Source organism: Lottia gigantea (assembly GCF_000327385.1).
Source record: "Lottia gigantea unplaced genomic scaffold LOTGIsca_108, whole genome shotgun sequence".
NCBI classification, from domain to species: domain Eukaryota; kingdom Metazoa; phylum Mollusca; class Gastropoda; family Lottiidae; genus Lottia; species Lottia gigantea.
The window spans coordinates 474,167-501,442 of record NW_008706957.1 but is presented as its reverse complement, the minus strand read 5'-3'; the positions used below and the strand labels follow the sequence as shown (position 1 = coordinate 501,442).

At 33.7% G+C, this 27,276-nt stretch overlaps 3 protein-coding genes across 3 annotated transcripts in view; 1 reads left to right on the top strand and 2 right to left on the bottom strand.

Annotated features, from left to right (window-relative positions):
- LOTGIDRAFT_237494 (hypothetical protein) overlaps positions 1-9,322 on the bottom strand; it is a gene marked incomplete at its 5' end in the record, with an annotated part of 13,024 nt that extends 3,702 nt beyond the window's left edge. Inside the window, 9 exons of the mRNA XM_009046895.1 lie at positions 493-576; positions 3,741-3,888; positions 5,024-5,388; positions 5,749-5,804; positions 6,273-6,332; positions 6,759-6,871; positions 7,116-7,306; positions 7,938-7,973; positions 8,588-9,322. Of these exons, the coding sequence (XP_009045143.1) occupies positions 493-576; positions 3,741-3,888; positions 5,024-5,388; positions 5,749-5,804; positions 6,273-6,332; positions 6,759-6,871; positions 7,116-7,306; positions 7,938-7,973; positions 8,588-9,322 (1,788 nt within the window). The remainder of the gene's footprint in view (positions 1-492; positions 577-3,740; positions 3,889-5,023; positions 5,389-5,748; positions 5,805-6,272; positions 6,333-6,758; positions 6,872-7,115; positions 7,307-7,937; positions 7,974-8,587) is intronic.
- Positions 9,323-13,834: 4,512 nt separating this feature from the next.
- On the bottom strand, positions 13,835-14,611 carry LOTGIDRAFT_171035 (hypothetical protein; the record flags this gene model as incomplete). Its single annotated transcript, XM_009046894.1, has 2 exons — positions 13,835-13,855; positions 13,946-14,611. The coding sequence occupies 2 exons, from the start codon at positions 14,609-14,611 to the stop codon at positions 13,835-13,837; spliced, it is 687 nt and encodes a 228-aa protein (XP_009045142.1).
- A 5,042-nt stretch (positions 14,612-19,653) lies between these two features.
- LOTGIDRAFT_82092 (hypothetical protein) lies at positions 19,654-21,232 on the top strand (the record flags this gene model as incomplete). Its single annotated transcript, XM_009046893.1, has 2 exons — positions 19,654-19,918; positions 20,367-21,232. Coding segments are annotated over 2 exons (1,131 nt in total), but the record flags the coding sequence as incomplete, so codon positions are not given.
- Positions 21,233-27,276: the final 6,044 nt, after the last annotated feature.

Here is a 27,276-nt window from a genome sequence, read left to right as displayed (position 1 = left end):
TAATCTTTAAAGCGTTTTTCGATAATTACTTGTAGTTTTAAGGATAATTACTTGTAGTTTAAGGATAATTACTTGTAGTTTTAAGGATAATTACTTGTAGTTTAAGGATAATTACTTGTAGTTTTAAGGATAATTACTTGTAGTTTAAGGATAATTACTTGTAGTTTTAAGGATAATTACTTGTAGTTTAAGGATAATTACTTGTAGTTTTAAGGATAATTACTTGTAGTTTAAGGATAATTACTTGTAGTTTTAAGGATAATTACTTAGTTTTATGGATTTATCATATTAAAGAAGTTATGACACCAGATATGTCCACTAATGATTATATAATCTTATTGGCCAAGTTTGAAAATTCAAATTTTATGTTTATTTAAGAGGTAGTGTTCCTTTAAAACAATTCTTATTTAGTCATCCAAACAATAAACATAGCAAAATTATCTGATAATGATAATTGTGCTCAATCTTATGATAAAAGGGTTAATAACAAACCTTGGATGAAGACTCAGTAGCTGGTATTTCCATAGCAGCATTGATATCAAATTCTGGTCTAGATCTTGTATCAAAGTCTGTTTCCTGTAATTATAATCATTTTAAATTTAAAACAATACTTATTTCTAGAATATAATACAATAATCATTATAAACCATTATCTATTAAATATAAATATAAACCCCCATTATCATGATAATTATAGTGATACTAGGGTCATTATGTTGACTTGAACAACAAGTTCAGAATCTTTGTAATAAAAGGGATTGTAAAGAGGTTTTCAAAATTTTGTATGTGTATCAGTGTCCCGATACGCATATCACAAATTTGAGAAAAATTCTTTACAATCCTTTTAAAGTCTCCATTTTATATAATGTATAATTTTGTCATAATAACCTGTCATTAATTAACTATAAATATACATATAAAAATCTGATATACAAATTAGGAATTTGACAAATTTGAACTATAATTTGCCACTGTAATTCTATTATCAACAATAATCAACTGTACACTCAAACCCTAAAATTAAATTAAAAGTCATAACAATTCCATAATTTCATAGCAGAAAACAGATGTAGAAACACTTTGAAAATCTTGTTTTATCCCAAACTTGACCAGAACAAATCCTTTCTTTTAAAAACCTGGAGACTACATTATGTATTATTGTTCTACTATTCCAATAAGTTTCCACAAGAGCTCTGAAAAGTCCCAATTTTGTCCAAAACCTTAACCATATCAAATACACTATAACAGAAGATAAAATAACAAAACAATCCTACAATTTTAAAATAACTTTCCTCCTAAAACCTTAACCTTAGCAATTTCACTGTCTCTTTCTAATAACCACCTGAAGACTAAATAATGAAAGAAATGATTGTACTATAATTTCTAGTTGATTAGTAAAACATACAATATACAATCACAGTCTTACAATTACTAACAAAACAATATCAATATCATTCTTCTATTCTCTACTGATTTACATTATAATAACAATATCATTTTATAATAACAATATCACTTTATAATAACAATATCATTTTATAATAACAATATCATTTTATAATAACAATATCACTTGTTATACTTGAACTCTGATCTGGTCAAGTTCTCTTCATTTCAAAAATCTTATTACACTAGTCAAACAAATCAAATAAATATCCCAAAACTAATCAAGCAATTTGAATAAATATTGTTACACTAGTCAAACAAATCAAATAAAATAATGAAGAGCAATTGACTGACATAGATTTCTCACTTGAAATTTCAAATTGAAAATATTGTTACAGTAGTCAAAAAAAACCTCAAAAACTTTTGTAATATACGGTACTGGTCAAGAAAAAAATAAACATTATAAATAAATATTGTTACACTAGTCAAGAATTGTAATATTGTTACACTAGTCAAGAATTGTAATAAATATTGTAACCCTAATCAAGAATTGAAATAAATATTGTTACACTAGTCAAGAATTGTAATAAATATTGTTACACTAGTCAAGAATTGTAATAAATATTGTAACCCTAATCAAGAATTGAAATAAATATTGTTAGACTATTCAAGAATTGAAATAAATATTGTTACCCTAGTCAAGAATTGACATAAATATTGTTACCCTAGTCAAGAAATGAAATAAATATTGTTACCCTAGTCAAGAATTGTAATAAATATTGTTACACTAGTCAAGAATTGACATAAATATTGTTACCCTAGTCCAGAAATGAAATAAATATTGTTACCCTAGTCAAGAATTGAAATAAATATTGTTACCCTAGTCAAGAATTGTAATAAATATTGTTACACTAGTCAAGAATTGTAATAAATATTGTTACCCTAGTCAAGAATTGAATTAAATATTGTTACCCTAGTCCAGAAATGAAATAAATATTGTTACCCTAGTCAAGAATTGACATAAATATTGTTACCCTAGTCAAGAATTGAATTAAATATTGTTACCCTAGTCCAGAAATGAAATAAATATTGTTACCCTAGTCCAGAAATGAAATAAATATTGTTACCCTAGTCAAGAATTGAAATAAATATTGTTACCCTAGTCAAGAATTGACATAAATATTGTTACCCTAGTCAAGAATTGAATTAAATATTGTTACCCTAGTCCAGAAATGAAATAAATATTGTTACCCTAGTCAAGAATTGAAATAAATATTGTTACCCTAGTCAAGAATTGAAATCAATATTGTTACCCTAATCAAGAATTGAAATAAATATTGTTACCCTAGTCAAGAAATGAATTACTAATCATAACTATAGAACAGAATCCCTATATAATCTATGAAACGAAGTAATAATCCATCAAACTAAGTAATTTCAAAACGCTTAAGCTTTTTTCAATAATTATTTAGTTATCAAATGGATATATCATCATATATAGAGACTCTGTTCTTTAGACATGGGACCTGGTAAATCCATCTGATAAATATATACTCGTATTGACCAAGTTTGAAATTTAAATTTCATGTCCAACTAAGAGGTAGTATCCTTTTTGAAATAAATTGGAAAATGAAACTCACTGTTAAATTAAGCACCATATTGAATTTCAGCACAAAACGTCACAGATTGAAATTAAATCAAATATTTTAAAATTCTAAACTAATACCAAATATCCTTGTGAGCTAAAAATCAGTATCCATACAAGACTATAGAATTGCCTTGACTTGTTGTCAGTCATGGTCGTCAAATGTCATAAAAGTCTATTCACAATGTAAATGGACAGTATTGTGTGTAGTTTAGCGGTTACTTTCAATATACATAGATATCAATATCTTATTATCTCATATTGATGGCTATAAATAATACACCATTGTTCCAGTCTTTCCTGTTATAACAATAGACTGAATATTACTCTCTGTTTGTACTTAGATTTTCTTATAAAGGGCAAGAGGTGGCAAAGTTTGTTTACTGTCATGTTCAAGGGCATGCTATATTTTGATCAGATGTAATTAAAGTAACCATGTATAATAAAATATTGCGTTTATGCCTCTGTGAGTATGTTGATTGTAGGTGGAAGCACCAGTTACCTGGATGTTTGCATACAATTAGGGGGTAGAATGATGAACTAGGGACAAATGTGGAAGACCAAGCCTGAAATGGAGGTTTGAGGGGGTACAGTCCAAAAAATTTTTTACAGAATGAAATCGATTTGGTGCATTTTGACACAATTTTTTGGATTACGTTGATATTAGTGAGACTGCAAGTCTTTGTATTTTCTATTTATGTTGACTTACCTGTTTGTTTTTCTGTGATATGGAACTAGATATGGCACTACGTTGTTTAGACTGTGATTTAGGTTCTTTAGGTGGTTCCGGGGTCCGTAGTTTTGGTAAATCTGGAGGTTCAGGAAGTACTGTTAGTGGAACTTCTGGTGCTTCAGATCTGAAAATAATTTCATAGACATATAATAATTAATTCTTTACTGGCACAGATGTGTTGTTTTCACTACACTTGTTAAAGTATCTTGAAATTACACATAGAGTTTGACAATGAATTTAGTAATAGGGATTGTAAAGATGTTTTCTAAAATTTGTATATGTATCAGGAGAATCATTTCAATTTTCAATCAGACATCTGCGCTTCCTGCAATTCCACTTAAACTAAGATTTGATGATTTCACTAATCTTGAAAGGCCTTATAATACAATCATATTTAGAGATTAGTGATGTCATCAAAGACTATGTTCTAATGGAATTGCAGGAACTACAGACATCAGATTGAACATTATAGGAATGATGCAAATTGATGCTGTCAGTGTCCCAGATACACATACAAAATTTTTCTTTAAAAATAGTGGCATTAACATGGTAAGATGATAATAGTAGATCTACCTTTCCATTGTTATAGTTGATAAAAATAAACCAGATAGGTATAAATTATTCTACAAACTTTCTAATTGTCATTATCTATTGTCTTTACCTCATAATGTTATGATGTCATAGTTGAATATTCAATTCATTGTGTAAATATAATCATGTGTGTTTTTGACACCCTGGAGCTGACCTGTACAACCTAACAGATTTCATTTGAAAAGAGATCTTCAGCAACAAGATGTGTAACTGTGAATTCTTCGCATCTATTTATAGATTTTTGAAGGAGAAGGCTTAACCCTTTGAACCCTGAGAGTAAATCATATACCCTGAACTCAAAGTAATAAAAGTAAAAGCGTATGACGTTAAAGTTGTATGACATCACTTAGCAACGGCCGGTATACCGCTGCTCGGGTATATATTGTGCTAATGTTTGGCCCCTAGAGTTGAAAGGGTTAATGCATAGGCTATATGGTAATTGCAGAGATGACAAAATGCAGAGGTGATGCCTGCAATTCAAGGTGACTTATGGGTATTGCAAAAGTTAGTAAATTCATTCCAAAAATGCAATGTAGTGGGCCCAACTAACAAGAGGTCATTGTGAAGCAACATTCTGGAGATGGGTTTATATTTCAAAGATGGTTTTCTCCTTTTGGTCTCAGGTACTCTTAATGGCAGACACAGTTTTGTTAAATTAATAAACCAACCTTATGTCTGGTTCTTTTACTTGTACAGGTGAGGGAGAGCGCCGTCTGGTCTTTGGATCTGGAGTGACTTCCCTTTCTTTCACAGGTGGTGGTGGCTGTTCTTTCTCTTTCTTTTCTTTCTTCGTGACAGGAGATCTAGGAGTTTTAACGGTTTCTTCATCATTACCAGTATCATCATTATTTTCAGCCTTGACATCATCATCTTTATTTGAGGAACTTATTATTTTATTCAGCAATTCCAAGGCATCATTGTCACTCTCTGTTTTCTTCTTGGATGATGTTTGAACTTTCTTTTTATTATTGTCATCTTTAGTAATCTTTTTATTACCATGGATTTTGCTAGCTGGCTTTTTTGACTTTGGTGTCTATAATACAAAGGAATATAACGTTTGCTATTAACATTTTAACAGTTGTATTTGTGATATCGCTCTACAATTGATGAATTGAGCACTATTATTAACATGGAACAATGAAATAGAAAGAAGGACTAATTTGATTTGTAGGAATCACATGTTTTCAAGATTTTGAATACCATGTCATTTTTTTTTCCAATTCTATTTGTTCAATCTTGAAATTGAAATCTCTTAAAATAACTTTGTTTAAGATTGCCCTTTTAGATATCTTGTCATGTTTCCACACCATTTTAGTAATGAACACTATGAAATTGTGGTTATTTTGAGGTTGCAGTAGAATTAGAGAAAGGAAGAAATAAACATTAAACCAACCTTATTTGAGAGACCATGAGGAGGCTTGGAGACAGGAAAACCAAATCTTATTACACCTAAAATTATTGTACAAAAGTTATTTAATTTATCCAATACATAATGTAAAAAAAAAGATTAATGTTAAGCAATTTTATATGGTTGGAGGCAAAAAGTTCATGAAATACAATGGGTAAAGTGCCAAATTCAATGGACTTGTTAAGTTGGTAATGATTAGGCATTTTTAAGATGGACTGTAGAAGTCAATGACATCATTTGCTTAGTTTTATTGAAATAGTTGTCATAGGTTCTAATCTGAATCGACATGTGAAAATCTAGTGACCTTGAATAAGTCATCTTCACTCATAATTCCAGTCAATCCAGCAGTAAATGGGTACAGATAAACTGGGAAAAAAAGATACCAAGCGGTTTGATCAAGAACTGGCTGGTATATATTAAGTTGTTATTTCTGTCTTTGTGTTGATGTCTCATGTAATCAAGTCAAGACTATTAAAAATGTTTAATTGTTGACTTAAATCAGTTATTACCTTTATTATTATTTTGTTGTTTTTTATTATCATCTGATTTTTTTGGTGAAATAACTACTCCTATAATATAAACATCAATAATAATATTATTAACAAATGTGATTTAAATGTCATATAAGTGTAGATGTAAGTGTATTAGGGACAAATGAAGTAAGGAAACACTATACAGTGTGCAATGTAGGAATTTTTGCAAAGACAACGTCATAAACCTACTCTTTTTAAAATTTCAAACTGTCAAGGGTTGTTAAACGTTCACATCCAGTAGCATATGGGACCTCAGTAATACACTTTTTCAATAGCAGCCCCTCAGACCTGCATCATTGACAGGTGGAAATCAGGTTGAAATATCCGAAGGTACTATCTCGAACTATGCCAGGATTGAACCCTGGACCTTCAGGTTAGGGAACAAGCATCTAACTCACCAACCCACCATGACCCCAAGCAGCAAGAGATAAAAATATGATGTTAAGAAAATAAAACACATACCTATTGTTTGTTTATTATCACCAGTATTTCTATCAGTACCAGTTAAATCATTATCTACTATAGTAGGTCCTGTAGTACTAGGTGTTGTTCTTCCATCTATACCACTCACTATACTGTAAAAAAAAAATTTTTTAAAGGATGACAGAATTCAAATCATATTCATAATTATTTGAAATTTTTCAATAGATTCATACATGACTGGCAAATACAGTCCTAATCATTTCAACTGACATTACTTAAAGTTGACATCCGAGAATAATACGCCAGATATGACATCACTTAGTAATAATGCCCACTTCACAACATAACACAAATATGCAGCCTAAAGAGCAGTATCAAAGGGGTTAAAATACTCACCTGAAAGACCTTCTAGAATCAGTATCAAACTGACTACAACCATCATCTTCATTATCATTATCTTTACCAATACCATTATCATTATCCCAGTCTACCCATACTTCTCTAGGTGTACGACTAGATACTGGTCTGTCATGTAGATGGACTTTTTGTGTAAAAGTACAGAAATGTGGAGCATAACCTCTTAATAGCTGTAACATAATTACAAAAAATTGATACTTTTTATGAAATTCAAGATTTGGCTTTTGCACAGAATAAAAAATGTAGATTAAAGTCACTCATGAGCTATTTGCAAAGTTTTGAATTGTTTGTCATACAGACATAAATCACTGTCCTTTTTTCCCCATAACAGAATGCTGAATTCATCGATTCAGAGACAGAAAAATACATAAAACTGCATTTCATTTGAGAAATATAGCCCATCAAACTGATTAAATTGAAAATCTATGCATAATGATAGCTCACAAAGTTAGTTAAAACATCAGACATAGATTAATTTTCATGTATTTCAAAATGAGAAACTTGGAAAATGCGTTCGAAGAAAAGGTTTAATGCCATCTTTTCTAAGGGAGATAACTCTATTCATACTAAGACCACAACAAACTCCGTTTCTATTTTCAAGTTTATCATCATTATCCATATTCATGATGTCCTAAATCAAGGATCACATATATCTACTTCATTGAAAATTGCATGAATTGTAACATTTTAAAGGGAAGTAACTGCTGATAATTATCACCTGTGACCAAATTACAACAATTTTTTTTGCAAGTATCGTAAATAAAAGATTTTTTGTCTTCTAAATAGGATATTAATACTTACAAAGTTATCTTTCGATTGGTAATCTACACCAGAACCCTATAAATATGATAACAATAGATAATTTCACATATGAGAAGGATTTTAGATCTGCTCAAAACTGGTCAAAACGAATCTGCCAGCATTTTTCTGTAACTGACGAAAGTAAGTATCCAACATTCAGAAAGTTAGAAAACCTTGCAGTCATGGAATTCGGGAAAATCTCATCAATCATGTGTCAGTAGAAACCTATCAGACCTGAAAGTCAAGGGAAACCAGACCTGAAAGTCAGTAAAAACCCACCAGACCCGAAAGTCAAGAGAAACCAAACCGACCTGAAAGTCAGTAAAAACCCACCAGACCTGAAAGTCTAGAGAAATACATCAGTCCTGAAAGTCAAGAGCAATAGTCGACAAGGTCAAGGCCAAGTCCTTAGTCGTAAAAATCAGGAGAAACCAAGCAACCAGTCCTGATAGTGGACTTGATGCTGTGTAATTCACAGAAACAAGCCCGAAAGTACATATTTTACGTTGTGATGTAAGAATAAGATAGCAATTTTCCTAAAAATATAGAATATTGAAACATTGTAAATTATTAGAAAAACTAACTCTCTATTTTGGTGGGTTTGGGGTTGTAAAAATAAAAACCATTGAGAGAATAACTAAATACCGTACCCACGCATCGGTTTGTGGACGATGATAATCAATGTATCTCTGAATCCGTAAAGCCACATCTTCTTCTAAACCTTCTTCCACCAGACCTGACTGGTAACTTTTGGCTGATATTGGTCTGCTGGTGGAAAGGGTAGGATGGGAACCCGTTGGCAAGGCACCAGCAAAGAAGAGTCTTTGGGGCAAGAGAGGCTCTGAGATCACAGATTCGTCATAACACCTGGTATGTCTGCTCACATAAGGTGCTGATTTGTAGGTATTATTTAAGACTAGTCCATCATCCTGAATCAAGTCTACTGGAGTCCCCACATCATGTCTCCGGGACAATGATCTCCGACTTTGATTCAAAGAGTTCCTGAAACTATGACAGAAAGAAGTCCTCAAGGAAGGTGCTGATGGTAACGAACGGTGCGTCCCAGCACTCTTTATAAGTCTTTGAGACACAGTACGTCTGCTAGATGGTGGTCGTGCGCTGAAAGGTCTTTTATGATGATTTAGCGTCGCTCTTCCTGTTGGAACACTGTTGCAAGATATTCTGGATACAGCACTTTTAATCCGTGGTTTGCGAAGAACAACGGGTGTTGAGATTCTGATGTCAGCGTAGTTATCAATATATTCCTCAGCACATAATGAAAAATTATCATCTTCATAAGGAACGATTTCTTGTTCTATTTTCTGAGTGGTTTTTAATTCAGGTTTGTAGCCATCGGCTAACCACGGCAGGTCTAGTTTTAACATAGTTCAAGTTGACAATTATAATTAGATTTAAATCTTCATTTAGTAATACGAGCCTTTCACAATGGCGACTATACAAACAAATTTTACCGTTGTTTTATGTTGATATAAGCTACAACGAAACTATTATCAACTATAAGAGGTGAATAAATACTTCAAGTGAGACTTAACCCATAAATCACATCTAAGATTGTGGATATTTAAAGTATATATTTTCTCAATTTTTTTCAGTCTCTTGATCCATTTGTATCCAAATGCGTCCTCGATAATTCAAATAATCTTGTAACCAAATCCTCAGTTAGAAACACCTAACGTCACTGTGCGAATGCGTTAACTGTAATACTGTAGTACATCCAGACAAAAATGGTGTTATGTTCGCATATTCTAGGTCTGACACACAAAAAACATCCAGAAAAAATTTGAACAGCCAATTCAATCAAATAACCATTATAATCTACACTTCCGGATTACCTTATGTCACCGTGCACTTGGAATTCTCCCCAGAAAGATTCTTAAAGCGATTCTTAAAGCACAAATTAAAAATACTCCCTATCCCTTCCTTTCACATAAAAAAGTAGTAAGAACCAATTTAACCTATTAATCAATTCCCCATTAAAATATAATCCATTATAATGTCTGATATATCTAATAACAAGTTCCGATCAATACCAATTTATCAGGACGACTACACGAAATCTTTGAATAGCTTTTTAACATGAAACACATTGACATACGTTTGATCTATGTTTGGAAGAAACCCTGAGATCTATCAGTTATTCATATGGGCGAATGGTCGGCTATTACTCATTTTCAAACAAAATCCACACGAAATCCCTTTAAATCTTCCAATTCAAATGATGTTGGTCTCAAAATCCTTCCTAAACGACGACCAAAACACAAATGGCGACAAAACGGAAACCAGAAAAGGTTCGTTCAAGCGACTTGTTTCTACTTGAAAGGGTTAATGAACATGTATTGAATAGTTAATCTAGACTAGAGTATATTAAAGATATAGTCTATATTGTAACTATATACAATAGAGATTTAATTACCCCATACCTTGTCAAATGATTACCTTAACACTCGGTTAGATTAACCCTTTAGCCTTCGATTCAAGTCGTGAATTGCCATGTGGATTGCTACAGTAACCGAAATTAAAATGTAAAGTATTGGCCAATCTATCAAACGAAATACCGTATCCAACTAGCAAGTAGATTGTCTTCAGAAGGACAGTTTTGTAGTCGATATTCATTGGATGCGTCATATCACGTCTGATTTAGTCTGTAAAAATACACTTAAGATTTCATCCGCATAAATCACGGCACTTAATGTACATAATGTGCTACATATAATGTTGTATACATAGTAGTATCTAAAAGATAAAAGTTATAAAGTCTTTGCGGCAAACCATACCAACCACAGGCTTGTTTTTGTCTTAGATGATTATATAAGAGAATATTAAGCACATATATCGACTCCATACTGGATATTATTTCTCACAATATTGATGTTAGGTCGTTAATCCCCGTTAATCTCTTTATATCATATAATTATTATCATGGGATCGACAGGGTTGGTGTTTCCGAAAAAAATATTATTCAATTCAGATGACTGATACTCCTTCTACACCTAAAAATTTTAAACCTACCAATAGTAGTGCTAAAGCCTATAATTTAAAAGGATACTACCTCTTAGAATGGACATACAATTTAAAGTCTCAATTTGGTCAACAAGAGTATATATTCATCATATGTCTAGTGTCATGACTAAAGAATATAATCTCTATTAAAGGCGATATGTCTATTAAACTAAGTTATTAATGAAAAACGCTTTAAAGCGTGTTTCAAAATTACAAAGTTTGGTGGATTATTATTTAGTTTTTTGGATATAATGGATTATAGAGATATTTAGTCGTTTTGTTTTGACATCAGGTAATTCCATTGATGAACAAAGACTCATCTTGTTATAAAATTCCATTTTTATGGACTAGGAAGAAACTTCCCTTTAATATGACCTAAAGTTTTTGAAATTTGAAACAGTTGCACTTAGTGACAAATAAATGTGCAAGATTAAGTTAGATTAAATAAGAGTTGGTTCTGCTGACGTCAGTAAATAAAAAGATTATCAGAGTATCATTATCAGTGTAATATCAAGTTACATAACATTGATACCAGGGTGTTATATATATAATCTAATAGAAAAAAAGTGAAGAGGCGGTCGAAAGGTGGTCAGTCTGATTGTCGATGATTTGGAGAGGGTGGAAAAGATCAATGTCTTGGAGAAGTTGGAAAAGATCAATGTCTTGGAGAAGGTGGAAAAGATCAATGTCTTGGAGAAGGTGGAAAAGATCAATGTCAACGAGAAGGTGGAAAAGATCAATGTCTTGGAGAAGGTGGAAAAGATCAATGTCTTGGAGAAGGTGGAAAAGAACAATGTCTAGGAGAAGGTGGAAAAGATCAATGTCAAGGAGAAGGTGGAGAAGATCAATTTCTCGGAGAAGTTGGAAAAGATCAATGTCTTGGAGAAGGTGGGAAAGTTCAATGTCTTGGAGAAGGTGGAAAAGATCAATGTGTTGGAAAAGGTGGAGAAGATCAATGTCAAGGAGAAGGTGGAAAAGATAAATGTCTTGGAGAAGTTGGAAAAGATCAATGTCTTGGAGAAGTTGGAAACGATCAATGTCTTGGAGAAGGTGGAAAAGATCAATGTCTTGGAGAAGGTGGAAAAGATCAATGTCTTGGAGAAGGCTGAAAAGATCAATGTCTTGGAGAAGGTGGAAAAGATCAATGTCTTGGAGAAGGTGGAAAAGATCAATGTCTTGGAGAAGGTGACAAAAATCAATGTCTTCGAGAAGGTGGAGAAGATCAATTTCTCGGAGAAGTTGGAAAAGATCAATGTCTTAGAGAAGGTGGAAAAGATCAATGTCTTGGAGAAGGTGACAAAAATCAATGTCTTGGAGAAGGTGGAGAAGATCAATTTCTCGGAGAAGGTGGAAAAGATAAATGTGTTGGAGAAGTTGGAAAAGATAAATGTGTTGGAGAAGGTGGAAAAGATAAATGTGTTGGAGAAGTTGGAAAAGATAAATGTGTTGGAGAAGGTGGAAAAGATAAATGTGTTGGAGAAGGTGGACAAGAACAATGTCTAGGAGAAGGTGGAAAAGATCAATGTCTTGGAGAAGATGAAGAAGCTGGAGAAAATCGAATGATGGGACAAGTTGGAGAAGATAGATGTCTTGGTGAAGTTGAAGAAGATCAAAGTCATGGAGAAGTTGGACAAGATTGATGTCTTGGTGAAGTTGAAAAAAATCGATGACTTAGAGAGGGTGGAGAATGTACATGATTTGGTGAAGTTGAAGAAGATCGATGACTTATAGAGAGTGGAGAATGAATATGATTTGGTGAAGTTGAAGAAGATCGATGACTTAAAGAGGGTGGAGAATGTACATGATTTAAAGAAGTTGAAGAAGATCGATGACTTAGAGAGGGCGGAGAATGTGCATGATTTGGTGAAGTTGAAGAAGATCGATGACTTAGAGAGGGCGGAGAATGTACATGACTTAGTGAAGTTGAAGAAGATCGATGACTTAGAGAGGGTGGATAATGTACATGATTTGGTGAAGTTGAAGAACATCGATGACTTAGAGAGGGCGGAGAATGTACATGATTTGGTGAAGTTGAAGAAGATCGATGGCTTATAGAGAGTGGAGAATGTACATGATTTGGTGAAGTTGAAGAAGATCGATGACTTAGAGCGGGTGGAGAATGCATGTACATGATTTGGTGAAGTTGAAGAAGATCGATGAATTAGAGAGGGTGGAGAATGTACATGATTTGAAGAAGTTGAAGAAGATCGATGACTAAGAGAAGTTGACTTAAGGTGGGAATATGGGAGTTTTGGACAAGTTGATGAAGATCGAGGAATTGATTAGGATAGAGAAGATCGATGGACTTAAACGAATCACATTAAAAATCGTCCATTTGCACAGACAGTCATCGAAAGAACACTGTATTGTCAAGAATTCTACTCTTCTTTTTCGTAAATTCAATTCAAACGAAACAGTAAAGTATGAAGACCGTAAATATGTAAAAAATGAAATCTTTGAAAATATCGGAGAAGAAAATATGGCAATTTCTAAAACACCACCCAAACATTCTTATACGTCATTGTCTATGATATTGACAAATTAATGACTTGATACTAATAATCTGTTCGTGATATCTCTCGAATTTCATTAAACGCGTTGCCATACACATTTTCATATAGGCGTCAATCAAGCTTAAAATTAATCTTAAAAAATCTTTTATGAAAATAGCAACGATATTTTATTGTCAACATGTAGTGGGTCTGAAGGTTTTATAGGATTAGCATAATTTCACTTTTCCTTGTGAAAGTTCTTGTAAAATTGGCTTTGTTAGGAGGATAAGCTGGAGGCATGTCTGTCATGCGCACCTCATTACATGTTGGTTCCAACTACCCCACCAACATGAGATTCTGAAATTGTTTTTATGACATAAAATTTTAAGATTGGGGATTAAAGCCCTAGAATAAAGAATTAAATATTGTATGATCTATTGGCCTTGGCTTGATCTTTTGTGTAGTAGCTCTTAAGTAGCATAACTAATATCTTACCTTTCCCCACTTTGAAAATATCCAATTCAAAAACTGATTAACGCTTCCAAAATATTTGACTACCCTTTGTCTCGGATCTTCTAATTCATGACACAAACTGCACCTTCTCCCGTGATGCTGATGATCATCAGAACCTAAATATGCTGATGAAAGTCGTTTTTGAGTGACCGTTATATCCGGAAGTGTTGATCCAAACGATTCTAAGTATGGTGGTGGTGAACAGCTGCTTCCAAATCCACTAGATGATAAAGACCAGATGGATTCAGTTTCCGAATCTGATCCGCAAACACAGATGATGTCACTAAATGTCACTCTTCTACCACCCAGTCGTCTGCCTCTGACTGAATCTCCTCGGGTTTTAGATTGGTGATTGAGTATTGATGGATATAGAGCTGCTAAGTGAATTGCCTTCAAATCATCATCGGGTATCACTAAATCAGACAGATCCATAAAATCGTTGTCTTCTCTAACTCTTACTCTGGGTATCAACATGGACGGAACGGTTTTGAAGGAGACATGTCGGTTCCCCAGACTCTTTCTGACCTTTTTGTCACCATCTAAAATGAAGTTCTGGGTGACCACAGTTGGTGATAATGGTTTATATGGTACTGTGTAGGTTTTTTCTTCTCCAGTTGGGATGGTGAATGTAACACGTATTGGAGGCATCTTGATCGATCCTTGGAACACACTACCTCCTCGTTCTTTTCAGATCTGGTCACTTATTTATACAATACTAGTGCCAAAATTGATATCCTAAATCCAAATGCAGTTTTCTGGACTGTATTCAGAAAGTGGTGTCGATTTTCCGAATTCAATTATAGTATTCCAGAATGAGTTTTACCTAAGTTTGATTATCACAATAAGGTTCCAAAATATATTTCCCAAATCCTAACACTTTATTCTGGACTGTTTGTGACTCAAGTCCAAATAGTCAGATTACTTTCCATGTACACATTGAATAGGTTGATAAGGTTGTCATATAGAAATCAATGCAACAGATAATCACTAGTAAAGAAGTCCATTAAAATTGAATAAAAGATTAACGTTCAGGATTACAAGTTCCTATTCAGAAACACTTCTTTTGATAGAGCGCTCTATTGATATGAAACATAATGAAGTGTATCTGAATGGAGCAGATATAAACTTCGACCACAGAAGACTGTGTCGCCTGTATTTTGGTATTGTTTATATCAATAGTGCTAAACCCCTTTTCAAATATTATCATTATCTATCATTTCACACTAATACCCTACTTGTTTTCTTTACAACTTTTAATTTCATTTTAAATCGATTACCCAATAGTAATAGGCCCTACAGCTATACACAGATAACGGCAGAAGTACTAAAACTGTGCGAAAATCGCCTATGAAATTTCATTTTCTATTTTCTATTTCCAATCCTATGGTTTCTCTCCTACCTGACTATTACTTCTACCTGTTGTTAAAGGGTTAAAACAGAAATACGATGTGCTTTAAATGTGGTCGTATATTGCCGTCGCCCCCGTCCGTCCGTCCGTCCGTAGGACAAGTTTGAATTTGACATTTTTTCAATCAACAAAATTTGAGATATTGGCCTTGACTTAGTAAAACGCATCAACATTTGGTGGCTTGTGAGCACGATAGAGGTGACAGTTTATGTCAGAATTTTATTAAATTTTGTGTGTACTGATTAGATTTTTGGTATGATTTGACGCAGATTGAAGACTGCCCTTTTTATACTGAAAATGTATCAGGAAAGTGGGCGTATCTTGCTCGGCAACCACTTGTTAGTGGTTAGAGTAGTCCCTCGTGTTTCAAAGAAACTAGCTCAATAATGCTCATCAGTGGTTACAAAACATGTATTAAATGTATATCAATTATCATTATGCCAGAAGGGCAGTGGCAACAAATCAGACAGTAGATTTACAAGATTAGTATGCAGCACGTTTACCTTATTCTCTGACTCTTTGTGACGTACGATAAGACATGAGTTCTGAACAATATTGTGACACCTTGCCAACAGACCAGATAACGATCTGGAAGATGTACGTACAAGAGTTCGAGGATTATGAGAGGGGATGAAAGATCTAGACTACGGTGACAATTATTGCAAATATGCTTCTCTGTCATTAATTAAATTAAATTGTGACAATGAAGGTCGGGTTGCGACTGACTGAATTTGAGAACAATTGGATATTCAACGACTGGGACATTCTGATCAATCGCTAGGTTCAGTAGAAATGAGCATGACATGCTGGTTTTTAAGTTAAAATCGAGTACGAAGTAAAATATCCAATTTACCAATCATCAATTCTAGAATTTCCTCGGCCCGACATTTTATTCAAAACAGAAGAATTTTTCTACTGAAAGATGATAGGGATATATTAGGCGAAATTGAATTCCATAATTATATATATGTGAGTACATTATTTATGTATTATAATCATAGAGTAAGGGGTGTTACGAGTGTTAATGAGAATCTGAAATGCGAGTTAATGAACACTATAATATAAATTAACATCTAGACTATTATCATTCTACATAGAGACTATAAGAAATTCTTTAACCACCGTGAAAGCACATTTCTGTTCACGACAGCCCGGATGTAATACATATAATTGAAAATGGCATCACCGAAATCCCATCCTTCGGAAGACAATGGAGTTGACAATGTTGTGTTCGATCACTTGGAGGAGAAGCCCAAGAAAGACAATGGAGGTAAGTAAACTCGTATATTTAACAGAAATGTGATATATTTAATAGAAATATAATATACATGTATTGCCATGTATATAAGGAGAAAAGGAAACAAGGGCGTTTCCTAATAGATGGATTTTATTTCACGCTGATGGCACTTTATGGCTTCTATCGGAAAACAAGACCTACATTGCTTCTGTAGTAAAAGGTCTGCTTATTGTCACAAATGACATGTTGTACTATCGCTGGACATCACAAGGTGCACCACATTTTTATAGTTTTAACAATGACGTGGATACTTATTATACTGACTTGCTCGGATAATATAGTGATCTGAATATTAAATATGTGTTTGATGACGTCACTTAATGCTTTATCACATCTAAGGGCCATTCGCTTAGTTTTAGTGGAATTGCAGGAACCACAGACATCTGATTGAAAATTGGAATGGTGCGAATTGATATTCTCATTGTCCCGATACACATAAAAAATTTAGAAAACTTCTTTATATTCCCTTTAAACCTGATAAGACACATTCTCTTATATCAGTATCACCTTTCTAAATTTAAACATGCGGTTTCTGCTCCGTCTGCAATTCAAATTATTACTGAGGAAAGTGAAACTGTTTCACTTTCAATATTCGGTAACGTTGGCTCCCTTGAAGTTGGTTAATTATTATTTTGTTATAACTACCTCCCTTACACTTGAACAGTTTTAAATATATGTCCTCACTTGGACCTTCTTTTCATCTTTACAAATCATACTTGGTATTTGAAGGTGCGTACACACGAACGGTCTTGGTCGGAGATTTTTGTCGTCAACTAGATTCTTGTTAAGAGTTTCACAGCATACGAGGAGACAAATTTCTTCATTCGGTCGTTTTCCGCGGAGAATGCAAATGAAAGGAAAATGAATCTGACTGGATGATGACGGTGATGTGTCTCGCAGACGATCAAACTTGTTTGGTATTGTATATCCTTGGTATCCTTGGTATTGTACGCGATAATCTTGTTGTGGAAGCACAGGCACACGAGAGATTTTACTAAGTCTCTAATCGGCCACAAAAATATTCGACCGAGATCACTCATGTTCCCCCACATTAAAGCCTTTTGTTTTATTCCTAAAATTTTCTCGAAAGTTGACTGTTGACTCTAAAGGTTGAGATGATAACTGATAAAATTATAATTTATAGAGCAATTATATTTCTATTCCAATTCTCAAATGAACAAATGAAATACAGGCATTCGCTTAAATGGAACACGAAACATTAATCAATGATTTATATATAGCCTACAATAGACAATATAGGCTAATATACAGATAACACTAACAGTTGAGTTTTAAGATTTTAAAATCTAGATAAAAAAGGCCTTTTTTAGATAAACATGATAAACCTAACATAAACATAATGTGTCCACGTTGAATCGGTCTGAAAGGCTATCGCGTGTTGGCTCATCATCGATTTAACATTGTGGGGTAACTGGTATAATAGAGTAGAACGAATAGTCCATGACACAGTTTCAAGAAGTAGAACAGTTTACCGGCATTTTACTGTTATATTGATACAAAACAAGATTTCTACAACATAATAGCACATTATTATGTAAGTAATAATATAAGCAACAAGCACGCTTTTCAACTTTCTAAGATAGGTGATTTCTCATGAAGAAGATTTGACCAGATGTAAGATTTTCATCATACATTTCTCATTTTACTATATTTAGATTATTACTCTACATGACATAAAGCTAGACTCGATTATCTAGAACAGTTGAAATATTCGTCATCCATGGTTTGACTTTGGTTCTTCCATTCTTTTCGTATTTTCTAAATCAAGATCTACTATGGCTTGTAGTCTTGTAGTTTGTCTTTAAAACCACCCTTTATATAGTCTATTTAAACTATTATTATAATTTTCGTGATTTGTCAACGATATCCCGCGTGATGAGAAGAATATTGTATATTTTAAATATTTGTTATTATGATGTCGATGCTTTAAGAAAGGACGGTCTTCTATTGTTTGGTCTAATTCCTGTATCCGTTTTCTTTTTAGGCCTACAATCCGACATCATGTCATTACTCAATTGGGGTTTTAAATACAATTGTCTAATGTTTGTATCTGCATTGCCATGTCCTTATGTCACATTGAAATTTTGACTCAAAATTAAAGAGAGGTAAGTCTACGCGCCCTACTGCTGAGTTTGAATATAGTTATCATCGTAACAAAACAAATGGTTACCGTATGTCATTGTTGATATGAAACTTTGAATGGTTTCTTTCCAGATGTACCAGTTAATAGTCCAAGAATGGAAGAGAAGGAAACACCCGTTCAAAACAATGTCTTGCTAAAAGTCAACAATGGTTTGGAGGTTAAAGAAGAGAAACCTCGAGTGCGGACTCTTGGTGAAGGAATGAAAGATAAGGAGTATCGTGCCAAATTTTTTCACAGTTTAACACTAGCTTTTGCCTTTCTAACTCTGGTGGGTGCTATTGATAGTTGTTTATTTGCTATGCTTCCATGTCAACATTTTACAATGTAGCTTATCATTTAGAAGCTTGTTTTTAATTTTGTGATGCGTGGGTGTGTGTTACGGTAACACAGGCCTACATGTACATCTAAGGGCGTTAAGTTCTCTCAAGGTTGCACGTCACCCGCGAAAAGTCAAAAAATGAACCTCATTGACAAAAAGATCAGGTCGTATCTCATGATATTTAGTGGCGGGTGTCGCTCGTAAATCAGACCATGCGTAGGGCTACTCTTTTCGAAACACCCGGTGGCGGAGATACTTCTCTTTAGAGGAGTCTACTTTCGATTTTGCCATACATATACTTTGGATGAGATTTTGATTTACTGAATACTATTGTCATGCTTGTATGTATTTTTTTTATGATACCTCAGGACTTCGATCTGAATACAACGAAAAGATTTTTCGCAAACCATTACGATTTCATTCCATTGTAAAACGCGTTCCTCTGAATTTTTTTATTCTACAATGATGCTTTTTATTATAGGGTTTTCAAGTTGGACAACGAGGACCTTCCTTTCTGGATATCCAACTGATCACAGGGACTGATATTGAAAAAGCTTCAACATTTTTTACAGCTGGTTCAGTAGGGTACCTGTGTGGTTCTTTAGTAAGTGGTATCCTTATTGATAAGTTTAATAAGATACTTCTGTTAACTGTTTGTGTTACTGGTCTAGCGGTCACTTGTGCTGTAATTCCCCTTTGTTCCATCTATGGTTTAATGGTTTTTATATTTTTGGCGAACTCCTTTTGTGGTGGATTTCTTGATACGGGTAGGCTATGACTTTTTTCATATTTGAGCTTCCTAATCTATCGCTCTGAAATCATAATAGATTATTTTGCAAATTGCCATCTCTGCTGTTTTATATAATTTAATCGGTATTATTTTCAACCACGCCAATGAGTGTCTTCAATAGGCTTTAAGGGATATATTCGTGCATTATCAGTTCATTATAGGTCTCAATTCAGCCACTGGTACACTTTCTAAAGTAAAAACTCGATGTCTAAATATCTTTCAATTAAACGCTCAAGTTCAGATTATATGTCCAATTCTTTATAAATATTAAATTCAGCCACATTGTACACTTTTCAGAATTAAAAGTCGACGTACAGTTCTCCTTCAATTAAACATACACGTTTAGTGGAAAGTTAGATTGTGTCGCTACTGTATACAGCTCTTTAGACAACTATATCCCTTAAATGTTAACTTTCCTTTTACAGGTGGAAATGCTGATATGGTTTCTATTTGGTCCGAAGCTGAAGGGAGACCTTACATGCAGTTCATTCATTTTGCCTTCGCATTTGGTGGAGTTATTTCCCCTTTAATAACAGCCCCGTTTCTGTCACCAAGTACACAAGCTAACGCATTGAATACGTCGACCTCCGACTTTGAAAACACAACAGTAGTCGGGGATAATACAACATCTCCTTCTAATATTACATCAAACGTCTCAGAAGGTGCAGTTGAAATCCAATTAATATACGCCTACATTATTGCTGGTATCCTCACTTTCATTGCTGCTTCATGTTGTCTGGTGATCTATTGTAAGATGAAAGCCACAAAAAAGAAGACACAGACGAAAAAAGAGGCACCAGTCGAGGAAAAGAGAGATTTGCCACTAAAATATTATATCTTAACTGTCGTTTTGCTGGATCTAATGTATGTGTTTTACTGTTCTGTAGAGGACACTTTTGCAGCTTATCTGTTAACTTTCACAGTCCTACACTTGAAGTGGAGCAAAAGTAGTGGAAGTCAAATAACTTCATTGTTTTGGGCATCTTTTGCCGTATCCAGATTTTTAGGGATATTTTTTATTGGTTGTTTAAGACCAGTTAGAATGTTAGCAATATGTTTCTTCGGCTTATTTGTTAGTTTGTTAGCATTTTTGTTATGTGCCTACTACCATATTTACCCGGGTATATGGGTTTTCACCGTATTCGTAGGATTCTCATTATCAGTTATTTTTCCAACTGGCTTTACCTGGACACAAGAAAGTTTAGTTAAGGTTAGTGGTAAGGTAGCTTCATCGATATTGATAGCCGCTTCATTGGGCACAATGATAAATCCGTTGATAATAGGGTATTTAATGGAGGAGGTGCATCCGATGTGGTATGCCTATCTCTTGATATCACATTGCTTTCTTACTATCCTAATATTTCTTATATTATTGTACATTTCAAAATTCGTTCTGGTTAATGTAAGGATAAGGGAGTGTAGAGAAATCGAAATTCCAGTGAGCTCGTAATGTAAATGCTGTTTAAATTAAATTTTTTGTTTTAAAAAAAGTTGCTATTCTGTACAATTTGTTTGTTGAAACATTAATACTGTTTCTCAGTCAAAGGTCGACCTACTTGTCCTGGAAGGGTGGATTTTGAAAGCCAACCGCCTACCGCTGCCAACCGACATACCGGAGTGAAAAAAAGGCGCTAAAATGAGCAATGTTAAATTTAAGGATCGTAGATTTTCATACTATACAAAACGAAACTATTCAATTTGACGGAATTTTTGTTGACGTCAATATTATGGAACCAACAACTATTTAAAAAATGAAACGAAACAAAATAATATTTCTTTTCTTGCTTTGAGATATTTTCCTTCACATTTTCTGATTCAATTCGTGTTTAAAATAGCAATAAAATGGGGCACACAATCAAACGTACAAAAACTCTAGATTTTTTTTTTGACCGATAACAACGACTGAACAAGGTCGTTTGTATCAGAGTTACTCCCCTTAACTTTTTACTGTCGTCGGGAGTATGGAGCATCAAGGCCAAGGAATCTTTCTTCCACCTATAAGAATTTTTTCAAAATCAATCCTTGACGTAGACTATAATAATTCTGCGAATGCTCCTCCTGTTAATCCAACAGAATCATCGATATATGTAGTGGATAAAAATCTTCCCCAAGACTGGAAGCATACTTCCAGGATAAGACCACATGGTGATGATGGTTGGTTGATCGAAAAAGTTGCGGCGAAAGATGTGACTAATCATTGTGAAAATATTGGTGATTGTCATGTCATGAGGCAAACTTATTATAAGCATGGCAACCCGAAGAATTCTGATGTCAGGAAGATGATAACTGAAATAGAAACCTTTAAGGATAAAGATAGAAAATTTGGTGAGTAACTAGGCCCTATAGTCTAAAGTATATTTAAAAATTAGGCACAGATATCAGATTTCCTAAACCTACACATAATATAGTCATTGTCTGTTTAAAAGGATAAACGAAGTTCCAAGAAATCCTTTAAATTTAGCAAAAGTGTTTCTGATGATCTCCTTGAATATCATTGTCTGAATATGGGAAATAGTTTTGAGCTTTTGCAGAAAAAAAAGGCCATGAAGAAAAAAAAATGTTTTAATTTGTTTCGTTTCATTTTGAAAATAATTTTGATTCCAAAATATTTACGTCAAAAAAAATTCCATCAAATTGAATAGTTTCGTTTTGTAGTATGAAAATCGACGATCCTTAAACTTAACAATGCTCATTTTAGCGCCAATGTTTGAATATCATTGTGTAATTTTCATAACCCTTACGATGTGGGATAATTTACTTACTTCCGGTCTGTTTCTAGTGATAAGAAGAATCATTGATTAGTGTTCGAGGCAGCCGATGTGGTATTATGTAAATGCCTGGCATTAAAAATCCATAACCTTCAAGGCTAGACAAGCGACAAGCAATTCAGAGAATAGAATTGTTTTCTAAAAGGCGGGAAATTTGTAGTCTTGACTTACCAGACTCAACTATAAAACCGCGGATCGCGCGTGGATTTGCGATAGCCCTGTTATAAAACCTGGCTTCTCTATTTTTATTTTCCAGTGAGCGGGTGAGTAAATCTATTTTTATATGAAACAAATAGTGTAAGTTGTAAACATTTGCTTTTGTCAATAAAGAAACTATCATCAAGTCTTTCTATTATTTCCACAGTGGCAAATAGTATGCTAAGAAAATAGCTTATTTTGTTGGCTATATTACTATGTGGCAAATCCAATGGAATCAATAAAATGAAATGTATTATTAAACATGCCAGTAGGGAAGGTCGAAGTTGTATGAGACATTCTTCTGGCATGCACTATGAGGTATTGGAATGAATATATCATAAACATTTCTTCTTGACCTATTTATTTGAACTTATGGTGACACTGACTGTGTTATTGGCCTATTTCTGTATATATCCAAATGTATATCCAGGTAAGAAGTAGCTGCTGTATACCTGGTTTGAAAGAAAATCGCGCGTGTCCTAAGCTATATATCGAACATAAACTCTTTACGATCTTAGCGTCTGTTACTCAGCATATAAAGAGCTTCTGATAACATTACGAGTTTCTTCTATAACGTAGACGACAGTCATACACTAGCCTAGCATGTGCAAAACGACATTGGGAGATAGGCCTACCCACTTTTTATATTAGAACATTTTTCTCTGGACCAGATCGCGGTAGCCCGCAAAGCTACCATCAAAAGTAACGACTGGGTGAAGCGACAACGACAAGTGTTGAAATCCGAATGACTGTCGGATCCCTTCGGGTGCAAACCATATAAAATTACGAAATGCGAACCGGGGCTTTAAAGGGCCATTGCTTTCTAACCATATGCTTATTATATGCCATCTATGTGCAACTTAAAGCTATGTTTCTTTCTCAGACACTCACTGTTGGCAGAAATATTCTTTTTTTTAACCCATATGTTTTGAGATTTGTCTGCAAAACCAAGATATATTTCGAAAGATGAATATTTTGTAGTACAGTCATATCACCCTTTTTCTCCGTACCTACACATTTTTGTTACGTCTTCGATTTGTCTTTAACGGAACTAATCTAGCATCAGCTATTTAAAACTGCGTGCGCAGCCAAATGTTCAAATGTCACAGAGTCACGTGATACTAACACAACGATTGTTACGCTGATGCCTATCACTAATTTACAGACTTCGTAAAAGTAATTTAACATTATGTTAGAAAAAAGTCTGACAATTGTCAAAATATCCATCAGAGTCTGGACTAGAGGAAGATGTTTGGGACCATTTCAATACCTGACAAAATAAGCCTGAAATTAGGCGCCGATTTGCACTCAACGTCTTGTCTGGAGTGATAAAAGTTTATGGATTCTTTTACAAGGATTACCGGCTATTGCAGGCTACTGGAGTGTTTACAACTAAAAATACGAAAATCAAATAAAGTGCCTGACCTCCAAGTTCTATGTGCACTCAGAGGATTGAAATGTCTGTCCCACAACTGGTGATGTTGAGTGATAGACAGATGGGGTAAAGATGGGGTAAATTTATTACAGATTTTTGTATCATCAAAAGGCGGGGGAGAATTTATTTATCTAAACCTGTCAATTAACCCTAGCGCTTAAGAAAATAAGAAAAATATAAGAGTTTTTAAGTTCTTTCGTTAAGCATTTACAGTAGTAGAAGAAATTTAAAAAGCTGCCAGTGGTCGTATGTTATTATGCCTGGCAAACATTTTAAAAAGTTGAGAGATCGTCTACACACACGTTATTCTACTAATATTTAGTTTCTTTACAAAAACGTGACGAGTCTATGAATTTTCAACAACGTATTATTCAAGGTCGGTCGAAAATAGCCATCTTACCACATATTTTGTTGCTCGTGGGTCAACAGACTCATTCAAGACTCGGAGAGTTTGTTGACCCTAATAACTAACTTTGAGATCCAATCCCGGCATAATAAGAGCTAATACCTTCCGATTTTTCAACCTGTCAGCGACTCAGGTCGGGAAGGATGGGGTAATAAAAAGAGGACACTGGTGTTCAATGTTGAGCACAGTGAAAATCCCTCGACAATTTGAGACCGATGCCACAGGCAAATTTCCTTCACTGCAGAGTGCAAGTATTGCCCGTTTTTAACCAAATCGATGCAGGAAAATAAGGCAATAACCTTACATTCTATTTCCATGCGCAGAAGGTCGAATCATAAAATATGCCATTTCATCTTCATTTAAATAATGCCCACAAAGAAAAAATCCTATGTATATATACAGACACTTTTAGTAAATCAAAGTAGGCTAGAAGTCAAACGGCTAAATGAACTTTAACCAGGTCAAGTGAGGTTCTTAAAGACGGTAGCACACGAGTCGCCGACAGCAAGCTAGTTTGATATTTGTTGGCGATTGTATTCTTCGTGTGCCCACACTCATAACGAAGCAATACACAATACTCAATACTCGTCATCCAATTAGTCATTCTAAATATTTTTTTTATAACGTGTTAAATATAAACTCACATGACACATGACATCACAAAAGGCCAAAAAGAAATGCGCAAAACGACCAATTTGAAATTTTCTTTGTTCTCTCTCTATGAAAATCTTGATAAGACTAAAGTCTGCGACAAAAATCGTTCGTGTGCCCCCACCTTAAATGTACTTGTATCAAATGTACTTTAAGTTGGCTCTTAAAGTTCATAATATATTGAAGGTTATTATCCGACCATTTGTATTGGTTGAAATTTGATGCTTTTTGTCCGCGCCCTATGATCAATGAAATATTGAGAAGTTCATTGTCTTTAAATAAATGGTTCATGGTCATAACAAAGATAGCTGTGTGGATATGATATTCCTTACTGTATTGACACGGTTACTGACGTCTGACATCTAGAAGATATTCATCCATGATCTGATAAAATTATTATATGGACATATTGGGGGGTTGATTTTAGTCATGAAAATATGTAAATTCAGAAGTAGACTACTAAAAATGTACGAAAATCACCTTATTCCTTCAAATTGATCTCAAATTAGGAATTTCTTTTCCTATTTCTATAGATGTATTTTCTATCTAAGGCAGTGTCTCAAAAAAAGACGACTCGTCTGTGTAATTTTAGAACGCGGAGAGTTCTGGACACACATGGATTTGAAGGCTCAATTCTCAACATAGAACATTATTACAGATTGACTTAGCTAAACAATTTCCGTTTCTGAGACTTAGGTACACAACTGTCCATTTAGGTGAGTTCACTTTACTGAGTAAATCTACTCACTATCAATAATCTACTAATTTAGATGTTTTGAGTGATGAGTTGTGTTAAAAACAGTTCACCTTACTGAGTGGTGTTTGAAATCTACTCACTATCAATAATCTACTAATTTAGACTGTTTTAAATAATGAGTTGTGTTAAAAACAGTTCACCTTACTGAGTAATGTTTAAAATCTACTCACTTTCAATAATCTACTAATTTAGACTGTTTTAAATAATGAATTGTGTTAAAAAAAGTTCACCTTACTGAGTAGTGTTTGAAATCTATTCACTATCAATAATCTACTAATTTAGATGTTTTGAGTGATGAGTTGTGTTAAAAACAGTTCACCTTACTGACTAGTGTTTGAAATCTACTAACTATCAATAATCTACTAATTTAGACTGTTTTAAATAATGAGTTGTGTTAAAAACAGTTCACCTTACTGAGTAGTGTTTGAAATCTACTCACTATCAATAATCTACTAATTTAGACTGTTTTAAGTGATGAGTTGTGTTAAAAACAGTTCACCTTACTGAGTAGTGTTTGAAATCTACTCACTATCAATAATCTACTAATTTAGATGTTTTAAATAATGAATTGTGTTAAAAAAAAGTTCACCTTACTGAGTAATGTTTGATATCTACTCACTATCAATAATCTACTAATTTAGACTGTTTTAAATAATGAGTTGTGTTAAAAACAGTTCACCTTACTGAGTAATGTTTAAAATCTACTCACTATCAATAATCTACTAATTTAGACTGTTTTAAATAATGAGTTGTGTTAAAAACAGTTCACCTTACTGAGTAGTGTTTGAAATCTACTAACTATCAATCTACTAATTTAGATGTTTTATGTAATGAGTTGTGTTAAAAAAGTTCACCTTACTGAGTAGTGTTTGAAATCTACTCACTATCAATAATCTACTAATTTAGACTGTTTTAAGTAATGAGTTGTGTTAAAAACAGTTCACCTTACTGTGTAGTGTTTGAAATCTACTCACTATCAATAATCTACTAATTTAGACTGTGTTAAATAATGAATTGTGTTAAAAAAAAGTTCACCTTACTGAGTAGTGTTTGAAATCTACTCACTATCAATAATCTACCAATTTAGACTGTTTTAAATAATGAGTTGTGTTAAAAAACA